Below are 22,398 nucleotides of genomic sequence, written 5' to 3'. Positions count from 1 at the left end.
ATAGTTTATAATCAAAACAATAAAGATTCTAAACTTTAGTCCATTAGAAAAGGCAGGGGAAATTATGTTTTCTAATGTTGTTTAAGAATTTATTCCAACCTTTTCAAAGCAGCCATTAATTTCTTCCCTCTTAATTCTAATGCCTTTACCATATAGCTTTCCTCCCTTTGTAATGTACTTGACTAGCAAAACGAGTTCAAAATTTAAAATATATAAGTTTTGAATTATATACCAAGATAATTGAGTGATCGGAACTTGACATAATGTCTCTTATGGAATTTGTTTTTTTTATTGGAAAAGTGTTTAGATTTCTAAATATTTAAGTTGTGGATTACTATATGACAAGATAACATATAGGGTCGGAACATGAGAAAATGTAACTTGTGGAATTATTTTTTTTCTCTTCAAAAAAATATTTATTAAAAATTTTAACCGAATTTAAAAAAATTAAGATATGTTTTATACCAAAGGCACAGAAAAACAACAAAACATTATATATTACAAACCTATCAACTTTTACCATAAAAAAATGGTATAACATATACAAAAAATCTTTATAGAATTTTATAGGGTATAACATATACAAAAAACCTTTGTAGAATTTTTTAGGGTCTAAGGAGGTTCATTCCGACTATTTCTCCACAAGAATTAGTAACACATAGTTTAAGAGTCTGTTTGATCAAATAAGTATAATAATTTTGAAATAAATTATTTTATTTTATATTTAGTTTAAAATTGTATTTTTGTAAGTATTTTTTATTTAAATTATTTGAATTGAGGATTTTTCAGATTTCTTTATTTCAACAAATTAAGAATAAAGGATGCATAAATTTTATATTACTTAAATTTTCACAGACGAAATCACTAATGAATTTGTTATTTATTCTAATAGTTAGAATTTTGTATACATATGATATGATTTTTAATCTCAAATCATAATCCCCTCATTCTAATTGAGTGTAGTTAAATCACCTAGATTGCTCTAGGAGGACTACTCCGGCTTAATTTTCATCTATTGAGGAATCAAATCTCAAGACAAGTAAAATATTGAGGACCAAATCAAAGTTTAGACAAAACTAATAAGGATCACTTGTGTAATTTTACTGAGTACCTACTTTAACGCACGGCGTCTCACTCTCCTCCTCAGTTCGAGTTTCGAGAACTCCTCGACGATTTTTTTCGCAGGTAAATTACTAATTTTAGGGCTTAAATTTAGGGTTCTTCTTTATTTTGTAGTAGAAATTATTCGTCTTTCGGATTTTTCTAAGCTCTTACATGTATTGAATCATCTCCGCCATTTTTTTGTTGCTTCAATTTGATTCGGCTGATATAATTAATATCTGATACGGCGGCAGATTTAATATCGGAATGAACTTTTGTTATTCAGGTACTGTATGAACTGTATATCGAACTTAGAAGACGATACGAGAGTACTGTACTGGAATTTAGGGTTTATATTTATTGGAATGAAATTAATTTGATTATGTTTGTGTTTCTGTACTGTGTATGTATTTTGTTCAGCATTCTGATTATAATTTTAATACGATGTGCAAAGTTGAAAAAAAAAATCAACAGTGTTAGAGTATAAATGTTACGGGATTGTGTATTGTTTGCATTTGAAACATTTGTTCCGGTGAGTTCCTGTGGTGTCTAGGCCAGCTTTTGCGCACATGGGATACTTGCCATCTCCCAGGTTCTAGGTGAGTTCAAATGAAGATTATTATTGGATATTTGTTTTTTCGTAATTCTAGAGTCTCTGTATAGTGGAAGTTGTGTTGTTATGCAGAGAAGGAATAATATTGCTTTAGAATTGGTAGAAAATCTTATTGCCCATTTTGGTGTAAAATGGTTCATCCCTTTGCTCGGTGGAATAATCTATCTAGGTTTAATTATGTTGTAAGCTTTTCAACAGGAAAAAAGGGGATATATAGATAGTACTCAAACATTCTGTTTCGTTTTTATGAAACCTAAACTATAGCTTTTGATCTTGGGATTTAAGAAAAAACCATTTAGAAAACTGACTGACTAAAGGTGGATGAGAAAAAGGGATTTTGAAATATTTTATGTTCTGCAAAAATTGACTGTTTTTGCATTACTCCATATCTTTTATTGGTATTAAAGCAAATGACAATATTATGATAATTCCAATCTCTACTCGATTAGGCTGCCGTCAGCTCTTTGTTTGATATTTTCAATGAGTTGTTTCTTCCTAGAAAAATGAGCAAATGCCCCACCCATAAGTTTAGCCAGCAAATTGTTCAAGTCCACATAGCTCTTATGGCCACATTCTTGCATATTAGTATTATTTATTTTGCTTAAAAGTATTTTAACTTGTGGGCTTCCTTTTATGTTTTGACAAGGTTTTAGCATCAGATTACCAAGAAGCTGACAACTAAGTTTCTGCTCACTCTGCAACATGGCATCTGGACTTGGGCTTGAGTCTCTTGTTGATCGTACGTGGACTGTCCTTGTATTTATTTTCTGTCTTGCTTGATGAGATTAGCTCATGTTTTAAGGAATAACACTCTTTGTTTTCTTTCTTTTGGTGTTTCCAGAAACTATCTCAGTTATTACAAATGATGGACGGAATATTGTGGTGAGACATTGTTTTGCTTTTGTTGCCAAATACTGTGCTGGAGACCCTTTATTTTGCTGACTTCTTGATTCTTTTTCAGGGAGTTCTGAGAGGATTCGACCAGGCTACAAACTTGATTCTTGATGAATCTCATGAGAGAGTATATTCAACAAAGGTTCGTCTGTGTCTTATCTGAAGAATTCATTAATCATGTCTAGACATTTCATTTTAGTAGTGGTGTTCAGTTATTTATAAAAATTACTTTTGAACGACATTTTGATATATGTGGATGTTTCTATTTGGTGCTTGTAGTTTCTAGGATTCATAGTATTTTCCAGCTCATTAATATTTGCTAGAATTTATTCAGTCATTACATGGTAGTCTAGTCAGTTACTAGAAGTACATTTTGAATGCCTGAAAATTTGAATTTTCAGGTTCTACTTTTTATCTAAGTAGACAATATTCTCATAAAAAATTGCCAAAGAAAGTACAAAGCAACAAGCAGCAATCCATTCTTGTTAAACAGGATTCCAACTGTGGGACCTTACTAACTATCCACTATTAGTATCAGTGTTACTAGGAACAATTCATTTAGTCATTCACTGCAATTTAAAAAAGTCCCTCATGGTTGCATAATCTAGGTAATGAAGAGTGAGATTACATCTTCAATTTGGCTTTTTCTGAAAATCGGGTAACATAAATTTTTTCATGGTAGAGTTTGGTTTTCCTCCTTTTTGAGCCGAGGGTCTATCCGAAACAGCCTTTCTACCTCACAAAGGTAGGGGTAAGGTTTGTGTACATCCTACCATCCTCGGACTCCATTGTGGGATTACACTGGGTATGTTGTTGAGTATGGTTTTCCTGAATGTCGGCGCTGTAGCAGTCTGCAGTAGATGTGAAACAAGATGCTTTGGTATGACTGAAATTGTTTGCTAACTATAGTTTCATGCTATTATGGGCTTTTTTCACATTAAGGTTCCTTTTTTTTTCCATGCTTATACCCCTATAAGTAAACCTTTTTCCAATTATGCTGTGGTTTATTTGCATTATTGTGCTTGCTGTGTTAAGTACTACTAACCCTTAGCTTTTATTTGCAGGAAGGTGTACAGCAACTTGTGTTAGGTCTTTATATCATAAGGGGGGACAACATGTATGTGAACTGATTGCTGCCACTTCTTTTTTAAGGATGCATATGGTTCACCTAAAACAAGAATTCCTTTAAGCTCTAATAGGTTTTCCTGTTTAATTGTTGCAGAAGCGTCGTTGGGGAATTAGATGAAGATCTTGATAGTAACTTGGATATGTCAAAACTGAGAGCACATCCTCTAAAGCCAGTCGTTCACTGACCTGCAACTTGGTGTGAGCCTTGTAATCCTGTGAACGGATGGATGGATCAAACATCAGTTTAGTTGAAAGACTTTGGTACAACTATCAAATGAAAACTTCAGACATGTTATGTAGCTAGGAACACAAACTGTTATAGTTCGTTAGTCGTCGTTATATGTCTTATAAGTTTCCCTTTCTGATATTGGCTTGCGAAAGATTTTGAACCCAAGTAGATGAAACATTTGTTTGGTTGACGAACTTTTGTATAACTATCATATTAAAACTGCAGGCATGTTTCCGTGTCTAAGAGCACAAGCTGTTTTAGTTTACCTCTCATCTTCTGTTTAAGCTGGATAAGCCCACTAAATGTTTCTGTTAAAAAGGTGTTTATTGTTTTTACAGAATGAGAAAATGATCAAATTGGTCCTAATGTGTGGTAATACTCTTACCTTTCTTAAACTTCATTTATGGACTATGGTCATAGAGTTTTATTGGGTAAAACTCTTAAATGGGTAGAAAGTGATTATTTTTGTCCTAGACCTTGAAGTAACTCTGCAAGTAAATGTTTTTATTTTTATTATTAAGTTTAACTAGCAATTCACTTTATTTGTATAAAAAAATTATTAGACAAAAATGGGAGTGAAGCTTTTCGGCCATAACCAAATATAGTATAATTGGAAGAACGGTTAACTTTTGCCACCTTTAATAGAAACTCTTATTCATAATAAAGTTTATTTGTAAATAAATATTTTTAGAGTTACTTTTAGTTGTCATGATTTCTATTTTTAAAGTCAAATTTATAAAAATTTTGATTGACATTTTAAGATGTATTTTTCATCGCATTGATATGCAAAGATTGCAATTTATAGTACTTTTCATAGATTTTTTGTTTAAAATATCAAATTAATGTAATTTAATTTAACTTTGAAAAAATTAATCAATTAACATTCAAAAGCGTAACATCACAAATAAAAATGAACGGAGAGAGTTGCTAGAGCATCCTCATATCTTATTTTATTAATCGAATTTTAGGGTAATTAGGCCAATATATTCTAACAAATTATCCACTCCATATTTGGATAACATAGAAAGTGTTTTTAAATAATAATTCACTTAATCCCAAATTTTATATTAGAAAATATCCCAAATTTTATCCGAAAACAATAAAGCAATCTTTTTTTTTTTCATAATCTCATGAGTTAAACAGTTAAAATACACCTAAATTACACTTCAATAATTTCAATTTAACCGTCCAAATTTAATCAATTGGTCGTTTGCCACCAAATTTAAAAAGAAAACCTATAAACCCCTAAAACCCCAGTTTGTCGAAGCTCACTGAATTCAGTTATCAAAGAAGACGCCATTGAAGCATGTAATTTTATTGTTGAATCGATTCAAGGTCGTTACTTTCAGCATTGATGATTTTCCTTGGTGTGATTCTCTATTTTCAGTTTTCCCCTTTTTTTCTGTACAAAAATTGACTATTTTCAGTTTCCCCCATTTTTCTGTACAAAAGTTGACTTGTTTATTCTGTATGGAAGGAGTTTGTAATTGCTGACATGTTTCTCAGGATTTACAATTTGGTCTGCTATATACAACAATGTCTTCGAGTTTTCAAGCTTATATACTTGTGGCTTCCCCATCTCACCCTAATTCTGTAGCTTGGTCAGAGGAGAATTTGTTGGCAGTAGCTTCCGGTCATATTATTACCATATTGGTAAATTTCTTGTTCACAGCTGATCCTCTTCTGCCTTTCTTGTAATAATGCTGTAAAAGTTTGCATCTTTGGATATTTAACAGACTTTCGACTTAGCATCATTTTTTATTTGGTTTCCCACCCCGGTGTCTTGGAGCTCCGACTGAATCTGGATTATGCACTGCAGAGTCATTTGGGGGTGGCTTTTCTAATAGGATTTTCTCCATAGCTAGGGCTTGAATTCGAGACCTCTGGTTAAGGGTAGAGTAGTCCCACCATTGCACCACTACCCATGTTGGGGATTTAGTATCATTGATTAGGCATTGAATTAGCAGATGTGCTATTGAAAAGTAATATTTTTTTTTTTTTCAGAATCCAGCTAAACGATTGGGATCACGAGGTCTCATTACTATACCTCCTGGAAAACCTTTTTCTGTTGGGTTCATTGATAGAAAAGGTAATGTTATATATCTTGTACAGTTGATTTTTGGTGCATGAATGGGATTCTTGTTAGTAGTATAAGATGATGTTTTCTGTACAGAACCATATATTGTATAGGATATTTGCTTTACTACCACTTGGGTATCGGGAGATTACCCACATTAGTAAATTTATTACTAGTTCAAAAAAGTGTTGTGAATTAGTCAGACAACTTATTAATGGTTTGTATATGTGTTCCAACTCTGCCTGAATTTCGACTTTAAATCTTCACAGATTTACTCTCTGATTGCATGTTACATATTGCATTATCTCGAGACTCCTCTCCTCAAGAAAAACAATATCGGGAAAATCGGCCATGTGCCCGGTCAATATCCTGGTCACCTATTGGATTTGCTTCAAATTCTGGGTATGATCTATAAAGCATATCAGTGAATGATCTTTGGTCGTTCTCAACAGTAATGTGAATAACAATGTTTTTGCTTGGTCTAGTTGTTTGCTTGCAGTCTGCACTACTGAAGGACATGTGAGACTTTACCGGATGCCATTTCTTGAGTTTTCAACAGAGTGGGTAGAGGTATGAATCAACAAGGATGTGGAATAATATATTTATGACGTTTTGGATACTTCCTCACTGATTGAAGACTTAAATACCCAGTGCTATTCTTTTGGAACATAGTATTTTACTACCTCAGCAAATGCCTGAAAGCATTCAATTAGTTCATGTCTTTGTTTTTAGATTGTATTCCTGTTCGATTCTTATCCCAGATCCTTTATCATTTTGGTGCGAATAACATCCAAGTCGCATTTTACTTTGTCAAAAAAAAAAAAACCATCCAAGTCGCATCTAGAAGTTCAGTTTAGAACGTTAGAGTCCTCAGCGATCAAGCCACATGGTTCTCTTGAACAATTTCCAATGGGTTTCTCCCGTTTCTTCATAGTGATCTTCCGACCTTTATCCTTCTAGTCTTTGCCCATTGATCTAATTAATAAACTTCACAGGTAATGGATATATCAAACATGCTGTATAGCTATCTCAAAAATACCAATTTTCAGGCAGCAAACTTTAGAGTCTCAGAAGGTGCTGATGTAAGTTAAATTCATTGTTTTCTCCATTGTGTGGATTTCACTCTTTTCACATGAAACAGTGCCTCTTCTCTGTATCTTCAGCTGTATTTGGTTTGACTTGATTTCTGTTCTAACAGCCTAGTCAAGCTTGCTTTGATGAGGGAGATGACGATGATCTGCCAATCTCTAACATGAGAAAGGAACTTAAGCGTCGGAGACTGAACACATTGCCCGTACTTGCTGATCTCTTTGGTTCCTCCAAGTATTTTCACTATGCATGAATATTGTACTATCACATGCTGTAATTACTTAGACTGTGAAGAATGTAGACAGAGATAGAGGAGAAAAGAAGTGAACATTTAAGAACTACTTTTGGCAAATGATTATTTAGTTATTTAGATGATGAGATTTGCTTATTACCAACTTCAATACCAGTTTTTCTTATGATGCTATTACTTTTTTTTTAGGTGATGGAGGTTAAAGCATACAGTCAGAAACAGAAAAATACTTTTACTGCTCCTCGCTTAAGATCAAGGTCTTCTAAGAAAGTTTTTGAAGATGACTGTCAATCACTGATCACTGGCGAGGAATATGCCTCTCGCAATGCAATGCTGTCCTCACTCATTGTTGCATGGTCACCCTGTCTGCCGCAGACATCTGGATGTGGTATATCTTCTGCTAATGGCTTGACCAGTAGCTGTTCTGTACTTGCTGTTGGTGGGAAGAGTGGCGTATTATCATTGTGGAGAATTCATAAACCTGAAAGCTACTCTATTATGAACATCCCTGACTCAAATAAAACAGTGCTCGTTGGACTTCTCGATGCACATGATTCTTGGATCACAACAATCAGTTGGAGCTTGTTCATTTCTGATGCTTCAGATCCTCTGCTTTTATTGGCTACTGGATGTTCAGATGGGAGGTATGTATCTACATTTTTATTATATAATAATCATAGCAAAAGAGCAGCTATGAGTGCAGTATACTTCAACGCATTCTGCCATGAAATGAAAAGAAGTTGTTAGCATGCTGACTCATCTATTTTTCACCTGATTGTCTAGAGTCTCCTCTGCTTCGTTTTTTTCTCCTTAGTATTAATCTTATCTTCTGAATAGACAAATCAAGACAAGAAAATCCAAAACAACTTAGAGCACTTAGCTCTAGATGAAGAGATGAGGTGGTTTTATAATTGGCAATGAGGACAAAATAAAGTTCAAGTGGGAAGAATTGTTAAATGAAAGCCTTAAATAAGAAGTACGTGTTAGTGACCATTCTATTATAGTAAATCTAAAAGATCGTTATTAATAGTTAACGTTGTATTGTCAATGAGGAAGTAATGAAGTAATCAATTGGTAAAGCAAGAGGCCAAGAACAGTTGTGTCCAAGTTTCTGGGACGAGATATGTGTTTGTGCCATCCGATATTATAATGCTAAATTTCCTTGTTATTTAGGAAGAAATTAAGTAATCAAATGGTAATAGAACCGCAGAATGGAAGCTTTCAAGGATAGAAGCTTTAGTTATATCCTGAATCAAACTGGTGGGAGAATGAACCGTCACTTTCCATTTCCTTCTCTCTAGGGACCTCTGAACCGTCACCTCTAACTTTAAACCAGGCCCAGCGCCGATGATTTCTGAGTGAGGTTTCCTCCTCTGTTTTAATCCATTCCCCACTCATCTGTCGATCTGCTTGAAATTGGTTTGCAACCACATGTTCAGAGGCGAAGCGTACACTTCTTTCCATCTCTTCTGGCCAACATCCAACAGTGGGTGACCACCACTCAAGCGTCAATTTGGATTTCTTCCATCTCCCATCTCCCATCTCCATGGATGACATGATCTGCTTCCTTTCTAGATGGAAGTTCAGACAGATACCGGGGAATCATTCATTGCATACATATTGATACCGTGTGAAGAGTTCCACTCACTGCATACCCATCTCCGTATGTCATAACATCGTGAATCAAACTGATGCTAAACAATCATACTAACTGCAGAAGACTCCTATAAGTGTAGATGTTGGTGTCAGTTAATGCAATAGCCTGCAATATATTGCATTTTTGCACGAATTAATAGGTTCAACAATTTATTCTTCTTACTTTTCATTTTGTAGTGTGAAAATCTGGCAGGCGTGTTGCAGAAGACTAGTAGAATCAACAGAACCTAGTGGTTTGCCCTTTTCGCTATTGAAGGAGGTCTCTTTTTGACATAAAAAATTTCTATAATTATTCCTTTTTCACTTTTTCGTCTCATTATCTGTTTCTTGTTGTCTAAACAGGTAAAGGCTGCCGACTTTGCAATGGCCTCTATGGTTTCCCTCACGGTCTCTGGGCAGTCGCCTAACAAAATGCTATTAGCCATTGGCAAGGGATCTGGATCAATTGAAGTGTGGACTTGTGACATTCTTCTTCGTAGATTTGAGAAAGCTGGCTCCTATGATGCCCATAACCATGCTGTGAGTTCTTACTGATACTCAAATCCTTGCCTCTTTAGCATCTGGAGATATTGACTTGTGTTGATGTGTTCTAGGTTACAGGTCTATCTTGGGCTTTCGACGGACGTTGCCTATACAGCTGCAGCCAGGTAAGCTACTTTATTATTTGGTGTTTCTACTTGGACTATTTATGTCTATTTTCTGACTATTTTCCTTAACATTTAAACCACAACATTACCATTCTCTGAATAATGTTACTGTTATCAACCTAATGGAGAGCACTCTTTGGATGTCTCTCTGACTATGATGGCTGTAAAAGTAATATAGCATACAAGAATTTTCCTAATTCCGTCCCCCAAATCCCTATGTGAGATTATTTTTTTTGGTAACTAAACAGTTCTATTTACCAAACCTGATGTGAGATTGCATTTTGAGCATAATTTAATGGTAGGATAAACTTTCTTCCTGAATATTTTGCAGGATGACTCCACACGCTGCTGGATTTTACATGAAAATTCCCTGTGTGAAGTACCTATTCCTTCCAATACACCTGGTGTGGAAGGCTCTGCTGATGTACGCACATGTATCTTGGTTCATGCATCTCTATCACCAACTGTTTCATAAATAAAAAATTCTTTGCAGGTGCCAAATGCATTTTGTTCTTGCTTAGGTCTAGCCGTATCTCCGGGGAATCTGGTGCTGGCTGTGGTAATGCATTATCCCTTCATTCCTTATTTTGAGTGTGGTTTGTCTGTATACAAATTCACAATTTTCGATGAACATAGCAAACACCAATATCCTGGTTAGGCAGATCATATTCAAGAGGGATGTTGCCCCACGTCATCATCCATTTCCAAACTGCTCCACTCTATCTGTTCCTTGTTGTTTATTGTTCTAGTTGAAAAATCCCCTATCCATTTCAATTTATTCAGCACAAGAGTGTTAACACACTCAGCAAAGTCTTTTCCTTATAATAACTCACTGGATTACCACTAACTCTATCACCAGATGAGAGAAACAGCACTAAAATCACACAAGACTAGTGGCATATTAATAAGGCTTTGCTATAGAGTTCTTCTTTGTTCCACTGTATTGAAGCCATAAACAACTTCCAGGTCTATCACTTCTTCCACCTTTCCGGCACTTCCTGGAGTTTCCTGTCACCCTGCTCAGTAGGTCTCTTCTGTCTGCCCATTCTCATTATAGGGGAGCTGAGATTTGAGTGAGCTGCAGCGGACCCCAGTAGCTCTTGGGGTTGGAATCCCCAGCTAGAACTTCGGCTGCCTCAATACATGTATCCGCCTGTGTCAATTTGCTGGAACTGGATGAGGGTTTCAGTGGTGTCAACTGTTCCATATGGTAGGGTGTTTTGAAGATGAGGCCTCCGCCGGCAATCGAAACTCTACAGATCTACCAAATGCTACAAGTGAATGTTTCCTAGGCCGTCCTGCTCCCTACCTCGTCCTCATTCCATGGATCTCGACGGCGCACGTTAGGTTAACCTGCACCAAGAGAGAGGAGAGAGAAGAAAGCATTGGTCTTTTTTTTTAAATGATTGATTTTGTTTTTTCTCCCCTGCCTTCACAGGATAACTTGACCACTTTTATTCGCTAATATTAATCTAGTATAATCACACTGAAATATCTTACTGGAAACTCTCCCGTAAAAGCGCAGCGGGTAGATAATTCTTGCCAGCATCTTAGTACCATCTTGGTATTTGTTCTTAGAACAGAATGCATCAAGTCTTGTTAAATATTGATCAGTTTAGTTTTTCAGCAGTTAAGTTCAACTAGAAACTCCCTCGTGAAACTATTATACGCCCTTTGTAAGATCTACTTTTCTTTCATTACAAGCTTCTCGCATTATAAACAGATAATCAGTTAAAAATCTTTCTTAATAATGGTAATTATTGAATGAGATGTTTAGTCTTTTATGTTCTGTTTTAGTACTTCTATACCAACAAAAGTTATACACACTGTGCAGGTAAGAGCTTTTTCTACTGCGCTACTAAATCCAATGTACGAGGCAAGGTATTCTATTTCCCCTTTTTGGCTGTTTGTTCTATATATTTGTAGATGCCAATTTTCACCTGGATCTAGTATATAGTTAACAGGTTACAGGCTGCAGATATTTATCATCTACTAATAAAAATTCGTCATGCTCTTGTTAGTAATCTTTTGTGAGGGAAAAGTATGTTTTATTGTTAAAGCTATACCATTATCATTCTCAAGAAAGCTATACCATTATATTAATCAATGAGTTCTCCTACACAGAATTTCCTTATCTGCTATGTGAAACTGCTACTTTCCAATGTGCATGGATCCATCTTTCAATTAAAAGTTAAACATAATCTACATGAACAAAAAATGGATATCTATACTTGGAACTGTCATTGTGATGAATGATATTTTGTTGATTATTGACATGTTGTCTTCTTTAAAGTTAAGGCTTACATCTTTTATGGATTCACACTAATATGGACCAGAAATAATCTGACAACTGCCCTGTGCTTCTATCTATTTTATTTTTGAAAACAGATGATAAACTAGTGGCAGTGCTTTAGTGGGAAGGATAGCTTGCTTGAGAAACTAACATCGCTTTGTTCAAAACTTCCAGGGCTCTGAAAGCTGCAGTAGAATTTCTATGGATTGGAGGACAGCAACTGGAGATTTCCTCTACTGTTTGTCCCGATTTTGATGTTAAAATATTCCCAGATTTTCCTGAGAAAGAGCTAATTAGTTGGGAGAATAATATATTATGGTCATTAAATCAGCATGAACCTTTGGATAAACCACTGGTTGTTTGGGATGTTGTAGCAGCACTCTTGGCCTTTAAACAGTCTATTCCGAAATATGTGGAACATGTTGTACTTAAATGGTTGAAATCTTCTGTTGGAGTTTCTGCAAACTTGTCTGAAGCAATTAAATGTCTCCCAGAGATCTCCTCGCGTAAATTGCAACTCCTCAACATCATCAGTAAGCTGGTAGTCTTGAAAAAGGTGGAGACAGATAAACTTGATGGGAAATCACAGCTTTTGGAGGTCATTGTTGGTGCTGAAGATGAAAAATTGGATTGGACACAGCTTCATTCAAATAGTGAAATGGAACTGAGAGATAGGCTGATCGGCTATAGCTTTACTGTCTTTCTTGATGTCGCCTCTGCTTCTCGTGGAAAGGGTACTAAACCTGGTTACTGGGTCCCTATTGGAACAACACAGATGGAGCAGTGGGTTGCAATTCATCGTAAAGCTGTAAAGAATGATCTGAAACTTCTTGCAGATGAAGTACGAACCGTTAAGAAGAGGTAGTTCCACCACATGCCTGCTTTAATAGTTTCTCTACGCATGATCTATGCCATTTGCATTGTCTTAGTATTTTCGACATTCTGATGTTTCAAAAAAAATTTCCAGCTATATCTAGTGTAACTATCTTTTTAGTGTAAAATAGAATAATATTTTGTGATCTAAAATGATGCTCATTTTCTCCTAGATCTTAACTATATACGAACATTGATTGGTTTTAAGGAATTGATAAAAGAAATCTGCATTTTAACTTGTTTGAATTCTATCTTAACCAGTTGATTAGGCTTTATCACATTGATGTAGATGAAACCTGTTCTTTCTTGATGATGGAAACTTTGAATTTTCATGTGCCAGTTCTTGTTTGTTCTGTAGCTATTGACCATTAGTATTCAAGTTGATCGTGGTGTGATGATACAGATACGAGTAACATGTTCACGTGGATGTTGCTGATTCTAACTCACTCCGTCTTATTTTGCAGTCAGCGTCCCTCCTTTTGTGAATATGTAGAGAAGGAGGAATGTAGTTTCTGCTCAGCATCAGTACCATTTGATTCTCCAGATTCCGCTATCTGTCAGGGGGTGAAGTGTGATACTGGAACACACAAACTATCTCGATGTGCTGTTTCTATGCGTATCTGCCCAATTGCTCCGGTATGGCATTGCATGTGCTGTAAGAGATGGGCTTCAATATTAGCCCCTTCACCCATCTTCAAAATGCCTGGATATCCTTCAGATTTCAAGTCTAACACAGACGATGAACATCCAAAACCTTGGTGTCCCTTTTGTGGGATTCCTTTAAAGAAATTACTACCAGAATTTCTACTCTCACCATCATTTGTATAGGTCAAGTAAATAGAGGCAAAGTACTAGTAAGTTGTAATGTTAGTTTGACTTCATTAAAAAAAAAAAGCCCATAATTATGTTGGTCTTCAAGTACCTGATGTAGAGTGAATCTCTACTTGTAAACAACTGCTTTAACTTATGGTTTTTTCCCTTATTCAGTCTCAGCTTCATGTGGGTTGGTGATGGGTTGCACCAGGGATCGGTCTTTAGCCTGTTTTTATTTGCTTTAGTGATGGATGAATTGATACGAACATATTCAAGGGGAGGTGTCTAATTTGTGAGATAAAGAAAAAATGTGTCTTGTGAGAAAGGTGTACAAAATACTGTTTTACTGAGAAGGATTGAAGTCTTATAAACAGTTCATTCAGGAGCTTGAAGTTTAGAAAAAGAGAGTTGAACAAGAAAAGGAATAGTTATGTTGGTGGGAGGTAACATGTATGTATACGTTGAATGTAAATGTTTAAAAAAGGAAAACCAAAAGAAAAAAAAAAAGCATGGCCTTGCATTCTTATAAGATTAATAATTTACATGTACAAATAAAGCAGAAAACGCAAAGCATGTAAAACTGCTATCCTACCTATAACTCCACAATGAGAACTTGGATGGATGATTCCAAATTCAACCATACTGATTACATGTTTAAAGAAAAATGTCAGCACAGCAACAGCACCTCAATCCACAAGGTTAGCTATTCACACAACTGGCTATAAATGGTAAAGGCCATAACTTCTATTTCCGTTGCTTTTTTGCTGGAATCTCCAGTTGCGACTCAACCTGTCATACAAGTTGAGGTGAACGGTTAACGTCTAGCTAACAGGAAAGGTCTGATCAATGAATGGGTCGAATTGATCAAAACACAGTTAATGAAGTTGACAGACTTCAAAACTGAATCTTATATGGAAAAACTGAAGAGATACAACACTTCTTCGCACTACTTGGACACATCCTGGGAATGGACCCAAAATAAGCACTATTCTGTAAGCTTATTTCTCGTTCTGTGGTCCATGGCTAAACTATGTACTTGGACATGCATAAACACGCATGCATGTACTGCATAGTATGCTCCTGTTATAAGTATCAGTTATTCTATCAACTTAAATGCGTTAGAGGGAGTTTTAGATGTCAGTGAAACAAGGATATATTCGCGATGAGATTAGCACATTTAACTTTGTTTTGTCTCCTTTTGGTGGGACTAGGACATCTATATCATTTCTTGTATCATCTGATACAACAAATTTGCTTTTGCTATAATTAACTCATTATAGATCAGCCATCTACATGACCACATCCCTTTTCCCTGTATCTTGTACAGTTATGATCTCACAATAAGGCACCAAAATTACCAAAAAGAAGATTGAGAATTTTTTTCAAATACAAGTTCAACGAGATATGTGATTCAAAATGAAATTACAGAGACAAACTTTTTGATACCCAGACAATATTATTTCCCTGCAAAATGATATAAACCCAATTCTCATGTCATAAGAATTACATTTAGAATTGTTTAAGTAGCTAACAGTGAAGAGCTACTGCTTCACACGTAGTCTGGAAGATATTTCCACACAATTAAATTGATCGGATTACAATGAAGATGAACTTCAGTAAGAAAACCATTTCCAATTTCAGGTTTACTCTAGTCCATTTGAGTGGAACAGGGGAAAATTCCATAATGCCAAAGTAGTGAAGTCAATTTTATCATAAAAGGATTTCAAGTTGGATGGATAAATCAGATGATATATACTGAAAAGGCGGAGGGAACTTACTGTATTCGACAGTTGCTCACGGATATATGCCATTGACCTCAACATGGCACCTAAAGTATCTCTAGAAACCTGAAATTTCACCTCTGACTCTCCTGAAGTTGTTTCAGTATCTTGAAGCTGAAAGAAAGATATTCTAAATCAGTAAGACAAATCACTGCAGAAGCTGATGTGTCTAATCGATTTTACAAGACAACTGAACACTTCATTTAAAGAACTATTAGCACTCTTTACATGAAAGAAGTTTCAATTAATTGACAGGCTGACAAGTTTCCAGGAAATTCACAACCTCAGGAAGAAACATACAGCAAGTAGGCAAAAACGAATTAAGACTTAATAATGAAAGGATACATTGACAATACTAAAAGCAAATAGACCACACACCAAAGCACTACTCAACCACATGCTCTTTGACTTGTGAGTTCTTCTCTCTCATCAAGGACAACTGTTTTCACACAAACATACTATTAACAGATATATTACTTACAGGATATCAAACATTTCATTTTGACTAAAACTTAAACAAAGGCAACTTCCAAACAAGAAATGAAAGAATACAAAGAAAACCATCATAAATGCTCGAATTTGTTTGGATAATCTTCATAAGCGGCTTCCGGTCAGAAACTTCAAAGTTCTCCTCCAGCAGACAGAAACACTTTGAACAGTGCTACACCTCCGAGAAGTCAAAAAGGGTTTAGGTTTCTGACAAATAAATGTTCATGCATGATCCAGGAGATCCAGATGAATGAAATATTCTCTTTAGAGGTACTCCCAAATTTGAAGAAATCAATAAGTCAGTGTTTGGGGTTGTAGACAATAAGGACTAGGAGACTAATCGGCAGAAACACTGAGGTGTTAAGGAGGAAAATTGTTGGCCTTATATTCTTTGCCTATTTGTCAATCTATATTGTGTTTCCACTTTCTCAAAAAAATCTATATTGTGTTTCCAGCCTCACTACTGCCTAAAATATGAACAATATTTACATGGAGCATGCTGGAGTTTACCAAAGGATTCATGTCTAAGGCTATTTTATCTAGGTTTTTGAATTTAAAGTGTGTAGATATGAGTATTAGGAGGAATGCTCATTTACCCTTCATACCAAGTTGAATTATTCAATTTTCCTGGTAAGCCCCCTTGCGTACCTGGTTTACTTTGGAAAAGAAAAAAAAGAAAAGCAACTTTGTGATGATGCATTCGCCTATGAGATGTGCTGCCATTGTATATCATAGAAGATTAGATCTATTTTGTGATCCAGACAGATTTACCATGTCCTTATACCAACTGCCTTTTCCTCTCCCAAAAAAAGAGAGAAATAACAAAGGAAAACAGGAGGATAAAAAACATATTGGCACTTAAAATAGGAATATGATAATCTGGAGGAGAAAGGACATGACGGAGAGAATTAAGAGTAATCAAAAGGGAATTGATATCTAGCAAAGAGGAATAGATAATATCACCTTCTTGGCTTCTCATCAGAAAATAAATAAATATAGTTGTGTACGCACCAATATTAGTTCAAATTTCCACAATACCTTCAGATTGATGACAGCAACCCTATTAGCTGGGGCGGAAAGTTGCTCGCTGATATAAGCCATAGACTTCATCATGGGCTCTAGTGTGACCTGGGATAGCTGAAACTTAACTTCTGATTCTCGTGAAGGAGTCCTACTGTAATCTTGCAGCTACAACCAAAGAAACTCAGTAAACAATAATTGAATAATCAAATCCATGACATATCAGCAGTAGAGAACATGATAACTGAAATTAAACAAAGAAACATGTGGTCACAAAATCAAAGGAAGCACACAACCCTGATATCCCTATCCAAAACATATCAGTTACATTATCAAAACAACAATTAACCGATTCACCAACATGATGGTTTTTAAAAAGAAGTTAAAACAGTTAAAGCTCTTAAATGCACCTTCAGGTTGATGACAGCAACTCTATTCGCAGGTGCTGAAGTTTTATTCTCCATCACCCATGTCATTGACTTGAGGCAAGGAAGAATCACCTAAGAACCCCAAAAAAATCAGTAGTGCACATCTTGTTGAAAAATCTGCTAGTGATATTAAATAAGATAAAATGAATCTCAGTACCATGTTATCTGCATGACCATCATCACGGTGAAGAGAAACAGGGGCCATGCGCTGGGGATTTAAATCAGCAACAGCCTGAGCAGGACTACCAGTATCATTAAGATTAAAGCGCTTTGTCATTTCATCTTGTCTTGGCCACAATAATGGGGTCATTTCCGAAGCAGAGGTAGACGTCCTCCGATCATCATAGCCAACACAACTGGCTTGTGATCTAGGAGGTGAAACTTTAGAAACATTTCTTTTTGCAAGAGCCACTTTCTTTCCTCCTTCTTTAAGAGCACCTAATGCAGCATTATATGTCTCTTGAGATACAGCCCCTTCTTCAGCACATCTTATGGCTTCCCTGCAGAGACTGTTGTATCTCCGAGCCATTGATTCAGTATCATGAAGTTGTACATGTTCATCTGATTCAGCACCACATTTTGCATTTATTGTCCACCTTTTCAAGATGTAATGAGATGGCAATGTAAGAATATTAGTTACTGTAAAAACTGTAAGAATATGTCTACAGAGGATACCACTACATTCAAACATCTGGCAGCTACAATTTGCTTTCAGTTCAGATATATTCAATGAGACAAGGTATGCTTTCTGGTCATCCTCAAATTTTGCAACTCTGAATGTGCTGATAACCCCATCTCCATCAATTCTGTTTGCAGTGTAGACAAATGTCTCCACCAACTCTTCTTGAAATTTTAAGAATATTTTCTTCGTATATAAAGTTGCTGCCTGTTTCTCCATTGGAGATGGTGTCTTTAGTGGTGGAGTGGTGCATATTGTATCAAAATCAGCTTCTGTTTCCTTCTCAAATGAATTCTCCAAAGCTCTTTCATATTGCCTGAAGAACAATGGCAATGTAATCTGTTGACTCACATACCCATCGAAAAAAGAACATTCATATTCCTGGTTAGGAGAAACGGCTGCAAAGAAAGTATCACGAAAATAAACTGGTGCCCACTGTCGACGTGTATTATATATGGATTGAAGCCAATCATTCTTCTTCAGGTCATACTTATCAAGGATCATCTCCCAATACGATTCAAATTCTTCAACTGTCTCAGTCAAATTGATACAATTATAGAGTTCAACCTGGAAATTTGGGAACATGTGACATACATGAGACATTCTGTCCTGGCCAGCCCTTAATACATGCCACTTGTTGATACAGTGCCGTGTTTCAGGAAAAACTTGAGAAACTGCAGATTGTATAACAGTGTCCTGATCAGTAATTAATGAGACCGGGGCACGGTCATTCATAGCGGCAAGGAAGGTCTTGAATAGCCAGACAAATGTAGCCTCAGACTCATCTAGAAGAAGTGCACAACCAAACAAAATTGCCTGACCATGATGATTTACTCCTGTGAGCGGAGCAAATGGGACTTTGCACTGATTAACTCTGTACATCGTGTCCAGTATAACGGCATCACCAAAATGACTGTATGCATTTCTTGACCTTGCATCAGCCCAAAATACACTAGACATGCGATTATCTTCGTCCAATTGTATGGCATAGTAAAATCCGGGATTCTCAGCCTGCATTTTCTTGAAGTAATCGAGAAGATTCTGAGCATCTCTCCCTAATGTTCTTCGTTGATTGCAATGTCTAGGAGAAAAACCCTGAAGTGTAGAATTCTTAACAGTTTGATCTGACTCTTCAGGACGAGTTCTCTTAGCTCCATGGTTCATCTCTACAGGGATGCGGTTACAGTCTACTGAGACATACATTACACCACTAGGAACAACTCCAACACCCTGATTATTCTCAGGTACCTTCTTTTTTGTCACCGCAAAATGCTTGTGCGATCTCTGATGATGCACCTTGTTGGGATACACAAGGGAGTGACAGTGGTCCTTCACATATTTGGTCACAACCCACTTGTTTTGACCTTTTAACTCCACTCTAAGCATTGCATCACAGGATTCACCCGACACTCTTCTCAAACCAACCTTGTCACATAAGAAATCAGTCTTCAGTCGATTAAACTGAAAGACACGGGTGTTAAAACCCAAACGCCTAGCATACTCATCATAGAAATTCTTTGCTTGATCTGCAGAAAGAAATACCATACCCATTTGCGGCTCAACAATGTTATCTCCATCAGGTGCATTTGATCTTCCATTTACATTTGCTTCTCCACTCTCACTGGGTTCATCATCACCGTCATCAGTTATACCACCTTGCTGGTTCATGTTCCCTTCTTCAACATCCATTCCGGAACAGGGAAACCACTTTAGGAAAATGAATTAAATCCATAAAGGTACTCCAGTTCATATCCTTGAAGATGGCATGTATAACCACGTAACGACCTGCAAAAAGTCGTCACTTTTTCAGTATTCACCATAAAAATCATCTTTAACTAGTACTATTCTTCTTATCCTACATTTCCCTAATTTACCACGTCCTCGTGTATTCATCTATCGAAATTGAGCAAAGTAAAGCAACCATTAGTACTGCAAGTAAACAACACAATAATGAAGTACCCAATATAATAACACAAATCACGCACAACCAAATCTCAAATAATTTTGCTCAATATTGGATTTAGAAACTCTACTTCGGTCTAAATTTTGTACAAACGCTTGACCAAAACCAAATGAAATACTAGTACAATGCTTTTCTGTTGTCTTCAATCACCAACTATTCCTTTTAAGAGCTCATACAGAGTACTCCCTCTATCCCTTTTTATATGAAACGTTTACCACGAGAATCGAAGCAAATTTTCTCAACGAGTACAAGTTTTTGCATCATTAAAGCCGTATTAGCACTTCATGTAATTTCTAATTATGTACAAGTTATCTCCGGAATTATCAGATAACAAAGTTAAAGCTTTCACTGAACATAGACTGTCATTCAATACTTTCCAGAATTCACTTGATCAAACTTAAAAGCTAAAAAAAAAAATTGGGGAAAAAACATAAACAATACACAGTAAATACACAGATACTTATACACAGATAACCAGACACTCATGCAGATAAAAAAAGGTCTATATCACCATATGTATAGTCACAAGCACGCACACACACACAGCGATATAAACGAAGGTACATATATATATATGCACACATGACACATACACATACACATATATGTATATATCTCTATGTACAAAAGAGAGATAAACCTATGATCAGAGGAGAGAGAATTAAGGCCAAACGGATCTCAAACAATTTCCGATAAAACTACTTCCGTCCTGGAAAGCTTCAAGAGAGTTCTTCACAATAAAAAGGATGGCGTTTGGAAGGAATTTGCAGCGTTGTGGGCACCGGCGAAGTTGCAGAGGGCCGGAGGGAGGAAGAAAACGGGGAGAGTAAGTGGGTGTCGTGTGGATTACCAATGAACCTAAGGGTACATCGATTTTGAGCCGTTTGATTAAACTCAACGGTGGATATTAGTCTATGGAATTTACGTCAAACTTATGCTGAGATGAAGATGTGGATGGACCCGGAGGATGTGGTTTTAGTACAAAAATACAATCACACTATGATATTTTGGATCAATCAAACAAATTTTTATAATTATAGATATAGTTATAGTTTGCGTATTTATAAAATACAATTATGATTATTGTATGGATATGAATATCAGTTATATCAATAAACGAGTTATATTTAAACACATGATAATAGTTATATTATGCGGGTACTGATTGTATTAGATGATTATTAGTTATACTAAGCGGGTATTAATTGTATTAGATGATTATCAGTTATATTAGGCGGGTATTATATTAAGCGCGTATATTTAAACACAAATATCAGTTATACCATACCGGTATTAATTGTATGAGATGGTTATCAGTTATATTAGGCGGGTAATAATTGTATAATATGGTTATCAGTTATATTAGGCGGGTATTATATCAAGCGCGAAAAAATTACTCCCTCCATTTCAAAAAGAGTGACATAGTTTGACTTGACACGGAATTTAAGAAAATAAAGAAGACTTTTGAATCATGTGGTCATAAATTAAAGTTATGTCAAATGTACAAAATTGACTTTTAATTTGTGGCCTTAATCATGCTACATGAAAATCTAAAATTGTTATCAAAAAAGAAAAATATTACTCTTTTTTAAATAGACTAAAAATAAAAGTAAGTCATTCTTTTTTAAACAGAGAAAGTATATTAGTGTGCTTAAGATTGGTCAACGGACCGGAATCGGGTCACCGGACCGGAATGAACCGGTACCGGACCGGACCGGAATCCGTTGACCGGAATTTTGACCGGTACCGGGATGAACCGGACCGGAATTACCGGGATGGTTCATCGGTTCCGTCCCGTTCCACTATATACCGGGAAGGAACCGGAATGAACCGGAACGGACCGAGATGGAACGGGACGGGATTAACGGGACGATATTTTTTGAAATTACGAAAATATAATTTTTTTTTATTTTTCAAGTATAAATTAATAGTTTTTAAATTTATACTATAATTTTTAACTTAAGTTTATTTTAAAGATATTTTATTAATTTTTTTGATTATTGTTAAGTTTGCAATAATCTAATAAAGTTTTCAAAATTTAAATCTTTTGAAGTTTATACTTTATAAGTTATTACTTATATTCATTAATATTTATTTTATAAGTTATATTTATAACTTGTATCTTGTAAATATTAAATAAATAAAATTTGTAATTTTAAAAAAGTAAATTAAAATAAGGATAAAACAATTACAAAAATTAAAAAATATCAATTTAATTTATTTAAATTTGTAACAAATTACAATTTCAATTTACAACTATTAGTAGAGTACATAGCTTACGCAGCCACCTTCTAGGAAGGGTTCTGTTTCAACTATGTCTCGAATGTAATACTAATAGTTGTATAGTCCCGTAAATCCTCTTTCTAACTCAGCTA

The 22,398-nt window shown here is 35.6% G+C and overlaps 3 protein-coding genes across 8 annotated transcripts; 2 read left to right on the top strand and 1 right to left on the bottom strand.

Annotated features, from left to right (window-relative positions):
• The first annotated feature begins 1,038 nt into the window (after positions 1–1,038).
• Positions 1,039–4,230, top strand: LOC107021163 (sm-like protein LSM8). 2 transcript variants are annotated; one of them, XM_027918082.1, is made up of 7 exons: positions 1,171–1,185; positions 1,556–1,700; positions 2,361–2,453; positions 2,556–2,596; positions 2,676–2,750; positions 3,673–3,725; positions 3,831–4,230. In XM_027918082.1, the coding sequence occupies exons 3-7, from the start codon at positions 2,417–2,419 to the stop codon at positions 3,919–3,921; spliced, it is 297 nt and encodes a 98-aa protein (XP_027773883.1). In that variant the 5' UTR covers positions 1,171–1,185; positions 1,556–1,700; positions 2,361–2,416; the 3' UTR covers positions 3,922–4,230. The 2 variants fall into 2 exon arrangements, with proteins under 2 accessions (XP_015077257.1, XP_027773883.1); XM_015221771.2 differs by lacking the exon at positions 1,556–1,700 and having other exon boundaries at positions 1,039–1,185.
• An 862-nt stretch (positions 4,231–5,092) lies between these two features.
• LOC107021328 lies at positions 5,093–13,836 on the top strand. 4 transcript variants are annotated; one of them, XM_015221966.2, is made up of 16 exons: positions 5,094–5,300; positions 5,472–5,618; positions 5,970–6,054; positions 6,312–6,444; positions 6,528–6,612; positions 7,038–7,124; positions 7,241–7,336; positions 7,571–8,025; positions 9,215–9,296; positions 9,380–9,556; positions 9,631–9,684; positions 10,016–10,108; positions 10,178–10,243; positions 11,519–11,565; positions 12,152–12,838; positions 13,315–13,836. In XM_015221966.2, exons 2-16 carry the CDS (start codon positions 5,502–5,504, stop codon positions 13,676–13,678), a joined length of 2,628 nt encoding a protein of 875 aa, XP_015077452.1. In that variant the 5' UTR covers positions 5,094–5,300; positions 5,472–5,501; the 3' UTR covers positions 13,679–13,836. The 4 variants fall into 4 exon arrangements, with proteins under 4 accessions (XP_027773220.1, XP_015077452.1, XP_015077451.1 ...); XM_015221965.2 differs by having other exon boundaries at positions 5,094–5,332; XM_027917420.1 differs by lacking the exon at positions 5,094–5,300 and adding an exon at positions 5,785–5,858 and having other exon boundaries at positions 5,477–5,618.
• A 323-nt stretch (positions 13,837–14,159) lies between these two features.
• Positions 14,160–20,978, bottom strand: LOC107023374 (protein FAR1-RELATED SEQUENCE 3). Of its 2 annotated transcripts, none has more exons than XM_015224054.2 (6): positions 20,664–20,978; positions 17,539–19,845; positions 17,364–17,453; positions 16,972–17,121; positions 15,442–15,558; positions 14,160–14,452 (listed from the first exon to the last, which is right to left on the bottom strand). In XM_015224054.2, the coding sequence occupies exons 2-6, from the start codon at positions 19,747–19,749 to the stop codon at positions 14,408–14,410; spliced, it is 2,613 nt and encodes an 870-aa protein (XP_015079540.1). In that variant the 5' UTR covers positions 19,750–19,845; positions 20,664–20,978; the 3' UTR covers positions 14,160–14,407. The 2 variants fall into 2 exon arrangements, with proteins under 2 accessions (XP_015079540.1, XP_015079541.1); XM_015224055.2 differs by lacking the exon at positions 20,664–20,978 and having other exon boundaries at positions 17,539–19,485; positions 19,608–19,804.
• Positions 20,979–22,398: the final 1,420 nt, after the last annotated feature.

The sequence above is a fragment of the Solanum pennellii genome, chromosome 6 (genome assembly GCF_001406875.1).
Source record: "Solanum pennellii chromosome 6, SPENNV200".
NCBI classification, from domain to species: domain Eukaryota; kingdom Viridiplantae; phylum Streptophyta; class Magnoliopsida; order Solanales; family Solanaceae; genus Solanum; species Solanum pennellii.
Note: the sequence above shows the minus strand (reverse complement) of the source record. Positions and strands in the feature narration are given on the sequence as shown.